The sequence below is a fragment of the Bubalus kerabau genome, chromosome 1 (genome assembly GCF_029407905.1).
Source record: "Bubalus kerabau isolate K-KA32 ecotype Philippines breed swamp buffalo chromosome 1, PCC_UOA_SB_1v2, whole genome shotgun sequence".
Taxonomy (NCBI): Eukaryota; Metazoa; Chordata; class Mammalia; order Artiodactyla; family Bovidae; genus Bubalus; species Bubalus kerabau.
This window is the reverse complement of record NC_073624.1, coordinates 249419769-249438950: the sequence shown is the minus strand read 5'-3', so window position 1 is coordinate 249438950 and position 19182 is coordinate 249419769. Positions and strand designations below refer to the sequence as shown.

At 42.9% G+C, this 19182-nt stretch overlaps 1 protein-coding gene across 20 annotated transcripts in view; it reads right to left on the bottom strand.

The window, feature by feature from the left end:
- LOC129637974 (teneurin-2-like) overlaps positions 1–19182 on the bottom strand; it is a 462189-nt gene that overhangs the window by 258913 nt on the left and 184094 nt on the right. For 18 of the 20 annotated variants that reach the window (XM_055562376.1, XM_055562485.1, XM_055562367.1 and 15 more), the window contains one exon: positions 4482–4691. The exons of the other annotated variants lie outside the window; for them this stretch is intronic. In XM_055562376.1, the coding sequence (XP_055418351.1) occupies positions 4482–4691 (210 nt within the window). The remainder of the gene's footprint in view (positions 1–4481; positions 4692–19182) is intronic. 20 annotated transcript variants of the gene reach the window in all.

Here is a 19182-nt window from a genome sequence, read left to right as displayed (position 1 = left end):
TCACGGGCAGTGCTTTAGTCTGCAGGAGAGGATGTCATTTCTAACATCTCAAAGGCTGTCAAGACAAAGCTGTCATACAGAACATCTGCTTCTCAGGTTCTGGGCGAGGACGACCACCCCAAAGTTGATTAATTTCCGTGAAACATTTAGTTATGAGCAATGATATTTAAGGTCAGTTGCCCACGGGACAAACAGCTGACATGGTCCTTTATAGAACTAAGGTTTATCTATGCATCAAATCAAGTTTTGCCCCTGGGTTGTGCAATTTTGGCAAATTAGTAGAAAGGTTTTTTAACTGAAAATATTCTCTATGGCTCATGAGGAGGGAGGTCTTAAGACATTTTGACAGGACACCCTTTCGCATGCATTATAGCATGTTTCTGGGAATCGGTCATCTTTCTGGCCTCACTAATATAAAGATTTGCAGAATTTCCCTAAAGCAGTCAGTTGATTTGTTTTTATCTCACGGATGTTATGTGTGTTGGGGTTTTTCTCTTTTTGCTTTGGTTTCTGGGAAGCTTAGAATCAAGTTTTTCTATCTTAAATAATGGAACTGGACTTTATGTATATAAGCCTGTATGTATGCTTTTCTCCCTAGACTTTTCCCTTTATTCTCTTATAATTTTCCACTTTCTGAGAAAAATTTGTTAGAAGCTGTCCAAATTACAGGGGAAGATGTAAGAGAAGGAATGAATGAATGGATGGATGGCTGAATGAATGAATGGATGAGTGAAATTTTTTGTTTTATGATGCCAGATAAACAAGTGTATCGTTTAATGAGCTAGGCAACTGAATTCCTGAACCACTCTAGGGAATTCAGGGCTTGCTGTTTTGAAGTACTATGTTCTTTAGAATTAGCCAAGGTGATGCTTTTTAAAAAAGAGTTGGGTACCTTCAAGGTGCTTTAACAAAGTGACACTCTCCAGCGGAGATAGCGTCTTTGTCACACAGAACCAATGGAAAGGGTCCTGGCAGATGCATACTGATTACATTTCTTCTGCATACTTTGATGTTACTAATGAGTATTCAAAATCCCTTTATTTAGACTTTTAAGAAAATGCAAACTCAATCTTTTAGAGTGGAGGAGGTAAGTCAATGCTTTTAGACTATAATGCAGCTGCCCAGGTATTTTCTGCCTCATATGCTGATAGCAAAATGCAAACCCCATTCCTATTTGGAAGGTACTCTTAGGCATCCATCTGCAGGAGCCTCCATTATGCTGCCACTGGGATCCAGACTTTTTTCTTCTAGATGAGTTACTTCACAGAATCTGAAATTATGCTGTTGTAGACAAGAAACATCTCTGGAGCTGACCTGCCCTGGCAGAAGATCAGAACACAGGATGAACCACTTGCCGGAGCTCAGTTATCTGGAAGTACATGCTTGAGGGGATGGGAAGCACGCCTCTTCTAAGCATCTCACTAGCTGAACCTGGCTACCAGCACGATTGGCACAGATTGACGGTTAGAGCAATTGGGCTGCACAGGTGCCAAGGTTTTAGGACCGTCCACTAAAGAATGCTCTATAGTCATAGAAAATAATGACGGTGGAGCCATAACGGTGAAGTTTTGTTATTGCCTTGAGATGTTCGTGTTGTCAAAATCATTTTAGCGTACAGTGTATGTCCAGTTTGTCTCTTTAGAACAGAAGCTCTTTGAGCAGGAAGTGAGCACACTGACTCTCCTAATGATGGGCTTCACTAATGTCAAGTCATAACAGCAACAGTCAGAGGGCAGCAGGAAAGATTTTTTTTTACTGTCATGTATGTGCTGAAGGTGTTAGAAGGGGTTTTATTTCACCTAAGAAAGAGACAAGGACCAAACTGGTCCCAGATCTTCAAAGCACAGGGTCACTGCCAAGAGACTGGCTTCAAAAGGTCTGTGTTCTTAAGCAGCTGAACATAACACAACCAATCACGTGGTCACTTTATGCCTCCACAGCTACTGAAAAAGCCAGCCCCTTTCATCAAACTCAATTCACAACACCCAGGCACGGCTCTGCACTTTGCATCTTCCGTGTCAAACTCTATTTTCAATCCTTGATGTCAAATTTAAGTTCATGGCAACTACATTCAGATCTTGATAGAATCCCCAATTTGCTTTGGACCCCACATCCATTCCACAACACACGCACACACATGTGAGCACACACATATTCAAAATGGATTTGCACTCACTTTAGCACTAAGCCAGAATCAAGAATTTTGAATGGCTGCCAGGTGACCAGAGCTTTAACCAGTTCTCAGATTAAGTAACCTTCCGAGAACAAGGACAGCGCACATTTGGATCTCTACCCCGCAGGTGAAGACATCCGTCACTGTAGTCTTAAGTGGGATGAAAACGGACCCTCAAATTTTCTGTGGTATTTTTCCCTATTACCGAAGCTTAAATAGCTATCAGTCTGAAGTGAGCAAAACAAATTGGTGCGAGTGAAGAAAAATGGATAAGTTTGAGTCCGAACACACACATCTGTTGTGTCCACCAGAAGGAGGTCTTGATTAGGCAGCAAATCAACAAAAATTCCCTATCAACCACTTACAATCTGATACAACAGAAAAGAAATCACTCACAGCGTTATCACCAAGAAAACATTCTAGACAGCCCTGAGTATGAATTGACCCCTCTTATGGAAATCATCTTGGCTTGGGTATACATATATGCATAAAAGGAGATAGTTTTTAAAAGCTCATTTTCTTGCTAATAATCATCTGTTTTTAAAAAGCTATCAGCAGGTGCACCTCATTTCAAAAGCCTCTTGTCCTTTATAATACAATATTCATCACGATTACATAGTATGAAATAAAAAGCAGCAAAACATAAGCGAGGATAGTTCAATTAAATGCAACATAATCTCAGAAGCAAAGGAAAAAAAAATGATCCTGTAGCTAAAATCAGGTTCCGATGAAAGAAAAAAGGGAATATATTTCCACATATTTTTAATTATATAGAATTTCCTCAAACATGATTTTTCATAATATATTCCATTAAGTTAACATCATATTTGAAGAAAGAGCATTTTCCGATTTCATTTTAAGCCTGATTTTGAGCAATTACAGTGTCATTGTTCCGCGGTAGAAAGGTTGAATTCATTTACTGTGTGGTTATGCTAGTTATGATTGATGTCTCTTCTCCAAATGATAAACCAATCACCCCAATGATGTAATGTCATTTTAAGAGTGCCATAATCACATTTCTCTCAAACTAGAAGCTCTGATGAGTTCTAATAAAGATTTATGGTAGATTAAAGGCCTTCATAATATCAACAATGGATTGCTCATTTGATGAGAGATTTGATTAGGTAATTTTTTTTTGAAAAAGAATATGAGTTTACTAAATATATCAGGGCTGGCTTTGAAGAAGGGCATGGGCCATCATAAGTAGCAGTCCATCATTCCATCTCCTGAATGAATCATCTTTAATGTATTTAGGAGGTCCTTTCTAATTGTAGAGGTTGAGGCCATTGGTGGCATATACTCATGGATGGAGCCCAAACACAATCTCATCGAGGAACACCCTTGGCATAGAAATCCAGAGCTTTCTGGATTTTGATGGGATATGCTAATGAACACCATGAGCGACCAACTCTAAAGATAACTCCAAAGCCTTAGGGGTTGGGAGCAATTAATTTCCGCAAATGTCTCTCCTTGGGCTGTGGGTACTTAACCCTAGATCCTGCCCAATCCTACAGTTACGTGTTTTGTGAGCCACCAACAGCAGAAATCAAAATAAGGCATGGCTACTTCTGGGTTTAGGGCAATTCCACCTAAGATTTAGAGATCTGGAGCTGAGGCAAGTACCACAAAATCCTCAAGAGGGGGATGGAATGCTGTGACCAGTCCTTTTGATGTGTGAATGTGAAAACCACGGTGAGAACCAAGGATTTAGAGGTGGTATTTATCATGGTACCACAGAATCAGCTCATTAATCTCAAGTGAAGTGGGACAAGTAGAGGGTCAGAGGAGAGATCACCCTCAAACGTTTCAGACTTGGCAAGACATTCAGCATTCACATCAGGAGAACACATTTTAATTGCAAAATCATCTAAATAAGCAAGGAAGAAAGAGTCAGAAGCCAACCATCAAAAAAAAAAAAAAAAAAAAAAAAAGATCTGAGATGCATATGCATTGGTCATGTTGAGGGTGTCCGTCAGCTATGACCAGAATTATAGTAACACAGCATTCAATATTCCGTCATCTCTCTGCATTTCACCTTTGAGACCTGCAGACTCTCACGTGCAGCTAGGGGGAAGTGCTTCCCACTGAAGGAGGGCCAAGCTCTGTTCAGATAAGCCACACCTCTTCAGTAACCACGACCTTCAACAAATAGACCCTGAAACCTCAATGTCACCAGATGACAAAGGCACTTCACCTCCTCGCTCCCCACACCACCTTCTCCCCAGCCCTGGTTTCAGAGGTGTGGTTTCGCAGGAGACGCCAAATCATCAAGCGCACAACACATGTTCAGACGCCACGGTGTCCTTACCACTGCTGGAGGCTTGCTGGGGCCCTGAGCATGCTCTGAGCAGGTATGAATTGGGGGAGAACTCCTCATCGGGGTTGGTGTCCATGATTTGATGGGAGGTGTTGCTGTCTAGCAATGGCATCTGGCAGCTAACGGGTGGAGGATTATGGGAGCTAGGCAGCTGAGCAGATGGGAGGAGGCTAGACGAGGATGTAGGTGGAATGGGACGACCTGGGAAAGAGGACAGAGGGGTCAAAGGTCAGCAATGAGTGTCATGAGCGCATCCAGAGAAAGTTACATTTCAATCACCTCACAGTACAAATATCCAAAAAAAAAAAGCTCCAGATGTATTTTTTTTTGAGTGATTTGATGGTTTTTCCAAATGTCCAAATTCATACGATCGTAGTTGTGTATTTCAGAAAATGGACATGACAACAGAAGTATCCATCGACACAGCTGAAATGGGATCAGTCAGGAAGACATCCACTTCCTTCTGTCTTTCCTGCTATGGTCCTAATCGACATTTCCACCATCTCTCAATAGACTAGCTCCCTTCTGTTCTCCCTGCTTCCACTCTTGCCACACACCTGTCTCGGACCCTTTGTCTCTCTCCCTTCTCTACAGCAGCCAGAATGCTATTTTACTGATAGACATTAGATCATATCACCCTGCTGCTTGGCACCTTCTGGTGGCTTCCCACTTTCTGTAGAAAGAGACCCAAACTCTTTACACTGCCCTGCATGTCTCATCTACACTGGCACCAGCTGCCTCTTCCATCTCCACTTACCATGCTCCACTTTTATTCTCCAGCCAATGTACCATCTTTATTTCTGTTGCTTGCACACATCACACCATTCCATCTTTAGAGTCTTCACACTTCCAATCCCCTCTAGTTTCCTTACCTGCAACCTCACTGATACTCACAAGCCTGCTTCTTTTCATTCAAGCCTTCCCTGTTTGCCTTCTTGAGAACTGCCCATTTATCTGCTCTATCCTGTCATGCTGTTTAAATTTCTTGACAGCCCTTATGACTCTTGGAAGCGAGATACGTCAACTTATTTTATTCACCCCTATATCCTCAGTATCTTCCTAATAAACAGCATCTGTTGAATGAATGAACAGATAAATAAGGGAGACTAAAATCAAACTCATCAGTTTGGGGAAGAAGGGGAGGAGAGGCAGAAAGGGCGACACATTTGCATTTCAAAGAAGTGGCCAGTGCCACCATTGTCTGGTGGCTCAGATGGTAAAGAATCTGCCTGCAACGAGGGAAACCTGGGTTTGATCCCTGGGTCAGGAAGATCCCCTGGAGAAGGGCATGGCAACCCACTCCAGTATTCTGGCCTGGAGAATTCCATGGACAGAGGAGCCTGGTGCGCTACAGTTCATGGGGTCCCAAAGAGTCAGACAGAACTGAGCGACTAACTGTTTCTTTCACCACTGTCTTCACCATGTGGTTCTTCTGGACATCACTGGGAAATTCCTACAAGGACCATCTGCACCAAGCCATAGGGAGGAGCAGCCAGCCTGGAAGGAGGTGGGCAGTGTCTTGGAGCTGGCCTTTGGTCAAGAACTCCCGCACAGAAGGCTGCTACAATGCCTCTTTTTCTGTGGCAGGGAGCTCTTCACAGCAGAACTGCTGAGTGAAGGTAACTGCTGTGTGGACTTGAACTTGATTCACCCTTATATCTTAGGGTCCTTGTGACTGCTTGCCTGCTGGTTTGTTCATTTGAAAAGCTCAGAAAAATGAGCCAAGAACAGCAGCCCCGGGGATATGCCCTAAATCGGGGGTTGTCGAAAAGAGGGAAGGTATTAAGAAGGCAAACTCAAGAACCAGGTTAGAGTTTCAACTCAGGCAAGACATGCCCGAGGCAGAAGAAACCCATGTTCCTGCTTTTAGATGCGCTGCACCTGTGAAGGCATTTTCAGACATCTCATTATTGTTAAGTCACTCAGTTCAGTTTAGTTCAGTTCAGTCGCTCAGTCGTGTCCGACTCTTTGCAACCCCATGAATCGCAGCACGCCAGGCCTGTGTCCAACTCTTTGAGACCCTATGGACTGTGGCCCTCCAGGCTCCTCTGTCCATGGGATTTCCCAGGCAAGAATAGTACAGTGGGTTGCCATTTCCTCCTCCAGGGGATCTTCCCGACCCAGAGATTGAATCTGGGTCCCCTGCACGGCAGGTGAATTCTTTACCACCGAGCCACCTGGGAAGCCCTCAGATATTACATCTGGATGTATATTTTTGTCATTGCTTTTGTAATTGTATTTCTGCTAAACACTGAGGATACAAAAGTAAGCAAGACATCATCCTTGCCCTCAGAGAGCTCACAGTCTAGTGGGAGAGGCAAGCAGTAAAATGCATCATTTCAGCAGCACATGGTAAAGAGCACAATGGTCCCATGTAAGAACATGCTTCATGGGGGCCCAGGAAGAGAGACCAGGTTGAAGTAGGGGTGGAGGGTCAAACAAGGATTCTTGGGAAAGCTGGTATCCAGGCAATCTTCAACAGAAGAGGAAAGGGGCTCCGGGTGACATGAAACACAATGAACAACAGCACAGACACATCAAACCACTAGCCAATTACCCTTTTTGAGGATGGGAGTGGCAGAAAGAGATAGGAAACAAGGTACCCTTAATGCTTAAATGTTAGGGGCTCAGTAACACAGTCGAAGACTCATTCCTGCAGCAGGTCAATGGATGAATGAAGTTTGATTTAAAAAAATCCAATTCATTCATAACTGTTCAGAAGCCATACAAGGCACGATATTCTTGCCAGATGCTCTGGCAAGGGTAGGCTGAATAAGCAGCTTGTGATCAGAATCAGTACTCACATTTAATCAACGTGACTTCCCCCCAAAGCTGATAAAAATACTACCATCATCATCATTTTAACTGCTAATCTTTTTGCATGACTATCTGCCTTTCACAGCACAATCATGATCAGTTCTATGAGGTTAAAGGATTGTCATCCCCATTTTGCAGATGAGAAAACTGAGGCACAGCACAGTGAGACTGCACAGGCAGCAAGTGACAAGTGCCAGGTCTGCCTGTTCCCAAGTCTCCTCTCTTACCTGTCTGCATGCTGTTTGCCTAACCTGCATGGTGACAAAAATGGAGGAAGTTGACATACAAGGAGGGGAGGTGATGGACAGGAAATCATATTTCAGGTTTCCCAGTCCCCCATCCCAAGGCACTCTGGAGATTTCAAATGAGAAACACTGCTTTGAATAACCATTGATAGCAGCTATTAGCTGGCAGAGTTCAAAGCTTTTCTCAAAATTCTGTTATGAAGTTCAAAGTGGCTTCTTCACAGCCATGCTACCCTTCACCTTCTTCAAGGCTCCTTGATGCAGAGACAGCCTGACCAGGGCACGGTGAAGTTGGCATTGACATCTACTTAGCAGCGAGGCAGTGGCAGGAATGGATTTTAACTCCCAATCAATAGGCTTTAAAGTTTGTATTACTGAGGCATATCTGAAGCTGCATGTTGAAGAACAAGGGTGGCTGGGAGCCAATTTTTAAATTCCTTTGAGTGACTGAGGTGGAACTGAAGTTCAGGGGCAATTTTCCAGGAGCCTTATATGATAGTTGCTGTGAAATCATTCTTTACACGAACTTTTGGAAATTTTGTTCAGCGCGAATTCATTTCCTAGAGTACAGAGAGGACTGCTTTTTAATTTATACACATACAGACAATGGAAGAGCAGCCCTAACACAGTGCAAGCATGGGAGTTATTCTGGTCTATTAGAACACATACTGTAGAATTAACTGATTCCTGTAAAATCCATGCACCCTTAAAATCCATGCTTTGGTAGCTCCTTAAATTCTCTAGCTGGTATCCACTACTACTTGGGAAATTTCAGTCCCAAGATCTGCCCCCAATCAAATTGTGTGCTGTTCTCTATTTGCTATGTCATTTGCTAATTTTGTTCACTTATGTTACATTTTTCCCCATGACTATTCCAACTGACAGAGACCATCTGTACAGACACAAACAGGTTCCAAAGTACAGGGGAGAAAGCTGGAACTTATACAGGCTCACTTTATAGACCATGATTTCTTACTAAAATACTTAGTATGGGATGGGCATGAAACCAGGGGCTACGTCCTTACCCAGTTCCTACTTGATGCACTATGGGGGCTCCCTGACTCCCAGACTATTTTTGAAATTTTATTTTGAATGTGTATTGAGTCCACGGCAAATATACAGAAAACCAGGTTTCATCGATCTGTTAAAAAGCAAGAGGAAACATGCAAAGGCAGCCATGTGTCATTCATTAAACTCACATGGTCTTGATATGTGTGGGTGCATATGTGTGTGTGTTTTCTAAGGTCCCCATGTAAATCAAAGTCTAATTATGTGTGATTGGATTCCCCATGACCTTAAAAGTAGGAAATAAGTAAAATTTGCTGATTTTTCTGCTTTCAAATGAGTAAGATTTTGTGACGGTTTCAATTTGTAACATGTTTTTAGATTGAAAGACACATGGCGTGGGCAAACCACTTAAGGCACCTCTCTGCGCAGCCTCTGGATCCATCCCTGTCCTCACTCCATATAAAGAACAAGCCTGCCCCTCCTTGAGGAGTGGGCAAGCAAGGGAACTGTTATTTGTTCTCACTATCCTCTGCTGTGGCATGAGCCCCAGTAAAGCTTAGCCTGAAAAAAAAAAAAAAAAAAAAGGACCCTATGAATTTTTACCTAACTAAAAAATTTATGACATTTTGATTCTACTTGTTTAACTTAGTATGAATAGAATGCTAGATTTCTAATAAAAAAAAAACAGATATGCAACAAGCAACAAAGGTTTACTGTATAGCACAGGGAACTGTAGTCATTATAATAACCTATAATGGAAAATAATCTGAAAAATAATATATGTGTATAACTGAATCACCTTGCTGTGTACCTGAAACACTGTAAGTCAACTATGTGTCAATAATACATATATTTAAGAAAAGACATGTAGCCAGACAAATCAGTTTCATGCTAGCTCTGACTGGTAGTGGCTGTTCAGAAGGCTGTGTTGAGAAGGATTCTGAGGACACCCTGGGTTCTGAAGGAAATAGTTGAATCATCAAATAGAAAAATCATGGATAAGGAATGAGGGGAAAGGCAGCATATTTTAGAGTGCATTTGCCATCTACGCTCCCGCCCCTCATGCATCATCTGCTTCAGCCACATCTGAAAACCTCACCCCACACCATCTGTGGCTGAAGTCACCTTGCTTTCACTCTCAATCTCTTGATCACAGCTCTGTCTTTCTTCTTACACTGACTTGGATCCAACTCTAGTTCTCCCACCCAAGATTAAATGGCTACAACCTACTCTCCATCCCCAAAGCAGTAAATATCATCCGTGAAATTGCTGCTCTGCCCAACTGTTGCTAACACATTCACTAATTCATGATTGAGGGCATGTTCCAGATCAATTCCCCAAATTCACTTCCAACAAGTTCCTCTTTCATTCAAAAGATTAATGGCTAGCTGATATTAAAATCTTTTGTGTAGACAATGCATAATTGATCTATGCAGGGACGGGGTGTCAGGATACTCGGTGGAGCAGAGACACACGGGTGGGAGAAAGTCAAAACAAAACAACACAAACATCATGGAGAACGATTGCATATAAAAAAATAAGTGAAATGACCTCATTATTAAATATACATGTGATTTCGCTTTGTGCTAAAAACTTAGCCAAGTATGTTACATGCACTTTTCTCTTATAACATTCACAACTTCTCTGTGAACAAAATCCTATTATAATCCCCATTTACAGGTGAAGAAACTGAGGCTGAGCTGGACTAACTTTCCTAATGTTGTACCAATGGCAGAACTGGCTGGGATTTGAATTCAGGTATTCTGATGGCAAAACCCAAGCCTCAAATGGTTCCTTCTGTGCTTTCCCACTTCCCACATTAAAGAAGAGACATTGCTTTAAAAAAAAAATGAACAGGGTATGAACCCCAGACTCATTGATCCTCTTCTGGAAGGCACCATAGAGGTCAGCCTTTTGCTGCTGCTGCTGCTGCTAAGCCACTCCAGCCGTGTCCGACTCTGTGCAACTCCAGAGACGGCAGCCCACCAGGCTTCCCCATCCCTGGGATTCTCCAGGCAAGAATACTGGAGTGGGTTGCCATTTCCTTCTCCAAGGCATGAAAGTGAAAAGTGAAAGTGAAGTCACTCAGTCATGTCTGACTCTTAGCAACCCCATGGACTGCAGCCTACAAGGCTCCTCTGTCCATGGGATTTTCCAGGCAAAAGTACTGGAGTGGGGTGCCATTGCCTTCTCCGAGAGGTCATCCTAGGGGAGGTAATTAACTGGGGGCAGAAACAAGGCTCTTCCTGGAAATAGAGATCACGCACACACAATACATGATTTGCAAAGAAAGAAAGCAATTCTTAAGTCAGAAACAAGAACTCCTCTGTGGTTTTGTAAGTTGAAGCACTTAATAAAAATATCACTTTTGTGTTAAAGTTGAGGTTGCAAAAGGATGGCGTTAACAAAAGCAAAGCAGTTGGTTCGAGAATTTAAACAATTGTCCTAATGACATTTCCCAGTACTTGCTGTTTACTCAGATGTCTGACTAAATTATCCATTTCCCCTCAGATGTTTGGGATTTATGAAATCTCTATTTTTGACAGAGTGAAAAGTGAGGTATGTGGGTATGTATGTAAACAGAAATAATTTCCATGTCTGAGACTGTGCCCTCCTTTTGTTGAGGAGGAAATGGCAACCTACTCAAGAATTCTTGCCTGGGAAATCCCTTGGACAGAGAAACCTGGTGGGCCACAGTCCTTGCGGTTGCAAAGAGACTGGGCAACTGAGCATTTGGTTTGTAACTGATGAACAGTTGAGGAATGTGGCCCCACTTTCTTTGGAGTTCCATGTGAACATCATTCTGGAAGATGGATCAGATATTTTCAGCTCTACCTAGTTCCACACATGGAACTTGCAGAAGGCTGTTGGTGGGACTGCTCACTCGAGGTATGGTGAGCTCAGGGAGGCACTGGGGCACAGGAACCCCAGCTGCCACCACATCTGGTCCAAAGTACCCTGACAACTGCTCGAGCCGGACTCCCTGCCTCCAGCTGAAGGAATGTGGATGAAGCCGCTGCACATCTCTTCAGCTATTTTATGTGCTAAGAAAAAGACTCTGGACTTTTCACATACTCTTCCCCAATTGTCAGGTAGTTAGAATAGGAAAAAGGAGTCCAGAATGGTGGTGGCTAAAAGACAAGGGAAGGGAAAAGCCCTCGAAAATAGAACAAAGGAAGGTCCGAGGACTACCATAAATGTCAGGGGAGTTTGTAATTTCCTTGGTTCTGTCTTGTCACAACAGAAATTTGAAGCGATGGCTGGACCAGTGTTACAGCTCCATGTTACACTCAGTTTTATTTAGAAAGGAAAGGAAAATACATCCTCGAGGCATGAGGGCATGTCGGCCCAAAAGATGCAAAAAGAAGAGAGGCCCCCCAGCCCAATTTTGGCTCCTCTTTTTTATATGTTTTTTCTCCTCCCCCTGGGCCTGCCCTATGTAAACTGGGCTAGCCCGGAGTGCTGTTTGTTTTACCTGAGGTCCTCACTCTGGTTCTTGGACTTTCCTTTGTTCTATTTTCATGGGCTTTTCCCTTCCTTGTCTTTTAGCCACCGCCATTCCAGACTCGCTCCTATTCTAACTACCTAACACAATGATCACAGCAGGACTGTCTAGAGACTCAGGGATGTTAATAACAAGAACAGAGCAGAACTAAGATCTGAACTTCACCTTGTGTTTTACTGAAACTGTAATGGATTATTCCTAAACCTGGACTTGGCTCATGTTGAAATTCACCTGTTAATTGCCTTCATCATCCAACCCACCCCATTCTCATTTTCTACTCTGCCCTAAATGAAATCCTAGATTCTAATGGATGTGATTATCCAAGAGTCTTTGGCAAATGAGGATCTCTGCCTTCCTGCTTACAGTATTCCTGTCTCGATACTGTGTAACCATCCTCAGTTCCTTGGTCCACCTGCTTTCCTCTGTCCTCCAAAGCCCAAGTGGGGAATGGAGAGGGCACAGACTTTGAAGCCAGGCTGACTGAGTTCTGCCACTTTCTGTGTGAGTTTAAGCAATTAAGTTCACCTCTTTGGGCCTCTCTGATGACACGAACACTGACTTTACATGCTGTAGTGAAGGCCAGAGATAATATATGTAAGGTGGTGTCTGACACCATGGTAAGTGCCAGGGACTCAGATGGAGACAGTGAAACTTGCAGCTTATTGGTTCCAGTTAGTCTGCAAGCACCTACTCTGTGTGCATGGCCATGTGATAGTCATGGGGTCTATCATTCTTCCCTTTTGGGTTGAGTCTGGTAGATAGTGAGTCTGGAACAATGTAGCTATCCTGCCAGTCAAGGGGAGAGGCTGCCTGAGAAAGGGGTATGCAGAGAGGACAGCAGAGGTGGGAGGGGCAGAGAGAGATACTCGGATGGCACTGTTAGGGTATTGGATTCAGCTAGGACTGAAGCAACTCTGTCACCGAACTTCTCAATATATGAACCAATTCATTCTCCACCCAACCCTCTTTGTTTTGTTTTGTCTGGTTTTTTGAGCCACTTTGAGTTGGTTTCTGTCACTCAGAATGAAAAGCATCCTGTCTAAACCTGGCTAGCAAGCCAAAGTGAGAATATGACTTGGTCACTACCATAAAGTTATTTAGTAGAACACCTAGAATAGATTTCAGGGCAGAAGACTTCCAGAATTATGAGATGTTCATGTTCTATAAGCTGATTCCCTTCTTGTTAAATCACGAGAAATTGAACATGTTGGGTCCCAGAGAAACCATTTATGGCAGGGGGTACCTAGTCTATTGATATGAATACTATGGGCATCAGAGTGTAGGGGAGAGATGCCGGCAAATGTTGGTATCAATCAAGCTTACACTGCAGTAGCCTTCTGTCCTTGGCAATGGAGAAAAACTCAGATCACCTTCTAGCTGGACTGGGCCTTATAATAAATGTACTGATCTTGGAGTAGGGTGAGAGAATCACCCAAGGCTCAATTTCTTGCCTGTGTCTAGATTTTAAAAAAGAACAGACGGTAGGTTCAATCAAAACTGTAGAGTGCAAAGTGACCTCAATGAATATAGCATCTGAAAATTCAAATAGGCGTGTATATATGTGTGTGTGTGTAATTTTTACATCACATTATGTATTTATATTCCCCTGCTGCTGCTGCTGCTGCTAAGTTGCTTCAGTCGTGTCCGACTCTGTGCAACCCCATAGACGGCAGCCCACCAGGCTCTGCCATCCCTGGGATTCTCCAAGCAAGAACAATGGAGTGGGTTGCCATTTCCTTCTCCAATGCACGAAAGTGAAAAGTGAAAGTGAAGTCGCTCAGTTGTGTCCGACTCTTAGTGACCTCATGAACTGCAGCCTACCAGGCTCCTCTGTCCATGGGACTTTCCAGGCAAGAGTACTGGAGTGGGTTGCCATTGCCTTCTCCGATACTCCCCTGCTAGCTGCTTATATTTAGTGTAGATGTTGGTCTAGATCAGTCATTCTTAATGGGGGTAAATTTTGTCCCTCCAGGGGACAACTGGCAATGTCTGGAGACATTTTGGTTGTCATAATTCAGTGGGGGAAGGAGAGGATGCTACTGATGCCTAGTGAGCAGAGACCAGAGATGCTGCCAAACATCCTACAATGCACAGGACTGTCCTCCACAACAAATAACTTCCAGCCCCAAATGTCAACAGTGTGGAAGCTGAGAACCCCTGGGTCAGCATGTGTGACAGCTTGTGATTAAAATCCTTATGTGACATGGTCAATTTCTAAGTAGCTCCTTTTTTTTTGCAACTGATAGAATTAGGTAGATATTGGAGAAGGAAATGGAAACCTACTCCAGTATTCTTGCCTGGAGCATCCCATGGACAGAGGAGCCTGGTAGGCCATGGTCCACAGGGTTGCAGAGAGTTGGACACGACTGAGGCGAATAAGCATGCAGGCACGCAGGTAGATACTAGAAGTAAAAATTGCATCCAGTTAGCTCTTCACCCAAGAAAACTTCAAGCAAATAAGTTTAAGATGAAAATGGGGGGATTTAAGTTAAAGAGAGGGAAAAGTTCCTCAGAGCAAATCTAATTTGTTGCTAAGAAACATTACAGTTGGCCTTTATCCAGAAGATGGGGAGACCTGCCTGTCAGTAGAGAGTTGGGTTGCCTTTACAGATATAAGAGATTCAGGGGAGAACATTCCAGCTCGGGTGTAGGTAAGTGCATCTCACCTGAGGAATTTTCATGATGACCTCTTATGTCTTCTCAATGAGGCAGTATCAGCTTAACTGGGCTTGAGCTATTCCATATCAGGCCATTTCAAGTTTTTATTTTTACAGCAGAAGACCTAATTGCCCTCTTCACTCACACTTCACTGAACTCACTAAAGCCCAGTTAAGCATTTTCTCGAAAACAAATCGTTTTCAGATGGCCCTGGCAAAATGATCCTGATTTCACACAGGCCATTATACATAATTTATCGGAAGAGTGGCAGGCTGTTGGACTTGCCCCAGTTAAAGAGCCTCTTTCAGGAGCTTGAGCATGAACTGTCTTCACAGTTTGGGGCTCCATGCCTTTGAGTGTCATTCCTAGATCTCATGAACAACTTGCCTGTTTATATAGCACATCTTCCTGGCAGCACCGCACTTTGGAAGGTGTCAAATATAGATCGGGCTCTAGATAGCGGGGAGAGTTTATTTTTGAAGTAATATGATTTCTATAATTTTTCTTAATGCCAGCCCTTCCATATTCATGAGATGAAATGCAGTGAATCTGTACAGTTTCCCCTTTGGAGGACATAAATTCTATTCCACCAGAAGCAATACAACTCTTTACCCAATGTAAGGGAGTCTCAAACACATTCCGACCACAAATTCCGAGTTCCTCGATACATGCATCTTAATTACATTTCTCAGCTTCTTTAAGATGAGATGGTATTATTATTTTGGTGATGTGCACTTGTGTGGATCAGTGCTGACTGATGGAACTCTCCAGGATGATGGGTATGGTCTACGTCAATAATGATTAATGCATGTGAATACCGAACAACTGAAAGGTGACTTCTGCAAATGAGGAAGTGAATTCTTAATCTAAGTTTGTATAGCCACATGTGGCTGTTGGCTACCATATTGGATGGCCACCAATATGGTGTATAAGTCTAGTTTATGGTTCTAGCTTACCACTAAATGGTATCCCTCACTCCTGTGTCTCTCTCCTCCATTCAAGAGCCAATATATTTCTGAATATACAGATTTGTTCCTGATATCCTCCTTTACTTTCCCAAGGCTCCTCAGTGCCTATGAAATATAGTTCTAACTCTCCAGTGGAATTATCTCTTCCCAGATGCTCTCATGCCCTATACACATCAGAGCAGTGGGTGACTGAATATCCATCTTCCGCTTCCCTCCTTCCGTATGTATGGAAGTCATTCCTTTCTCTTTGACAGTTTCAACCTTCTCCTGCAAACCTCCTGGAACACTCAGCTTAAGCATCATCTTCTTTATACATCTTCCCTGATCACCTCACCCACTGGTTACCCAGGACATCCTTCTATCATTGTGTTTGTAATATGTTAACATATTTATTTTTCTACATGTCCGGCTCATTTATGAGACTATGAATGATTGGGTAGAAATGAGGGATCCTGGACCTCAGTATCTTGGTACCCAGTTCAGAGCCTGTACACTGTAAGGAGTGGTGCTATTGGCTGATTATAACAATTTATGCCACAAATATTTATTGCACATGTGTCAAATGCACAACAGTGTTGACTTTATTGCTGGATGCCGTTTCTATTGGTCTTGGGTTTTTGGTGCCTCTCAGTGTGTCAGTATTTTGCTAAGAAGAATTTATTCTGATTTTAAATGTATGTTTTTCTTTTAATCAAGTAGCTGGAACATTAAGAGTTGGACCATAAAGAAAGCTGAGTGCCAAAGAATTGATGCTTTCGAACTGTGATGCTGGAGAAGACTCTTGGGATTCTCTTGGACAACAAGGAGATCAAACCAATCAATCCTAAAGGAAATCAACCCTGAATATTCATCAGAAGGACTGATGCTGAAGCTGTAGCTCCAATATTTGGCCAACTGTTGTGAAAATCTGACTCACTGGAAAAGACCCCGATGCTGGGAGGGATTGAGGGCAGGAGAGGGGGGTGACAGAGGATGAGACGGTTGGATGGCATCACTGATTCAATGGACATGAGTTTGAGCAAGATCTGAGAGACAGTGAAGGACAGGGAAGCCTGGAGTGCTATGGGAAGCCTGGAGTGCTATAATCCACGCGGTAGCAAAGAGTCGGGCATGACTTTAGTGACTGAACAACAACAAAATATTCAGCTACTGCTTCATCTGGTGCTCAAATGAAGACACAGCAATATGCAACAACCTTGGAGGGAAAATTTACTGCTTGATTTATTAACAGGAAATATGTCAGTTGCTAAGATGGTGCTTTCTAAGGAATTCTCCACAGTGGTGGTGTGACTATTTTTTGGCTTGGCTGGGTTGACCCCAGACCTAAACCCTGTTTACGATGCACTCCCACTCTATAATTATGAAGGCTTCCTATCCCAGGTCAGAGAAGTGACCCAATACTGTCCAAGAACACAAGAAAGAAAGTGAAGTCATTCAGTCATGTCCGACTCTTTGCAACCCCATGGACTGTAGCCTGCCAGGCTTCTCCATCCGTGGGATTTTTCAGGCAAGAATATTGGAGTAGGTTTCCATTTCTTTCTCCAGGGGGTTATCCCAACCCACCTGGGTCTCTCACATTACAGGCGGACTCTTTACTGTCTGAGCCACCAGGGATCCCAAGAACAGAAGGGGCAAGTACTAAATGCAGTTCCTACAGTGTCACAAGTAATACACAGAACATACCCTGGGCTGTTTTCCAGTCCTCCTGTAACCTACATTATATTCGCATAAGAGCTTATCTGGGGGGAAAACTTTTTAAGAGAAAGACTGAAAGAAACTGTATGCCCATGACAAAACTTAACTTTCAAAAAGTTTCCTTGGGAAACATCTTCCATGACATGTAGGAATCCGTCTTACTTTTACATTCACTCCTTGGGTTCATGGAAATATAAGACTACCAATTGCTAAGATTCGCTGAGCTCTTATAATGCACCAGGCATAATTTCCAAGCCCTTAAAATATATTATATTTAATCTTATAACAATCCTTTAGGGTAGGAAATATTATCCTCATTGCAAAGGACAGAAGACTGAACTAAGACAGGATGGGTTGTCTCCTTGGAAGAACTTGAGCTAAGGCTCTAGAGCTTTTAACACTGCATAGGGAATGACAATGAAATTCAATTAACCATTATAATGACAAAGTACCCATCACTGATGTGACAATATGATTGGCAGTGGAACCAGACTGAAGTTTAACTTAGCTCTGCCACTGAATTGCTGGGTGAATTTTGGCAAGTCACTTAACTTCACTGTTCTCAAATGCTTGATAAGCAAATGTATATAAAAATACAGATCATTCTAGGCAATGAATGAGTATTTATATAAATGTTCTGAAGTAAAGAGTAAATATTATCATCCATCAAAAGGCGATGAGAGAGATGTCCTATTCCCCTTTTCCAGGACATTTTGAGGATTAAATATAAACATATATGAAAGTCCAATGCAAATGGTACAGTGTTCTACACATGGTAACTGTTTTTGCTCTCATTATTGAAGCTTTCTTTTTCAAAGGCTTTGTTTGCAGACAGCAAACAGTTCTCAGCTCAAGTCTGTATTCTGCTCTGTGCCTTTGAGACAGCAAAGATAAAACAAGGGATCTAGGTGACAGATGCTTGAACTCTGTCATCTCCCTGTTGCCTACTCAGACTACCACCCACCCATTCCTCATGGACCACTCCTTGATAAGGTGCTAAAGATTAGATATCGAAGGAATAACCACGGATAGCCAACAGAAAGGCTGACAATCTCCCCCTCAAAGAATTTAGAAATGTTTGAAAACTAGAATGGAGAAGGTAAACTAGACCAGTACTAAGTCTAGCTTGTTAGGAGACCACAGATTAGTTCATTAGTTCATTCTTTCCTCATATAGTCATTTCTAAGTCACTGCCTTGGACATAAAGAATCCCCAGTAGTAGTACAGTTAGAGTGAGGAGGCCACGGCTCCTATTGTGGCTACCTGAGGGCTTGCTAGCTAAGGGATTTACAGCAAATGACTTACCCTCAGTAGGCTTCAGTCAATGCATGCAATCAGTTCAGTAGAGTTCAGTTGCTCAGTCACGTCTGACTCTTTGCGACCCCATGGACTGCAGCACACCAGGCCTCCCTGTCCATTACAAACTCCCAGACTTTACTCAAACTCATGTCCATTGAGTCAGTGATACCATCCAAGCATCCCATCCACTGTTGTCACCTTGTCCTCCCACCTTCAATCTTTCCCAGCGTCAGGGTCTTTTCCAATCAGTCAGTTCTTCACAACAAGTGGCCAAAGTATTGGAGTTTCCGCTTCAACATCAGTCCTTCCAGTGAATATTCAGGGCTGATTTCCTGCAGGATGTACTGGTTGGAGAGTCCAAGGGACTCTCAAGAGTCTTCTCCAACACTACAGTTCAAAAGCATCAATTCTTTGGCACTCAGCGTTCTTTATAGTCCAACTCTCACATCCATACATGACTACTGGAAAAACCATAGCTTTGACTAGACAAATCTTTG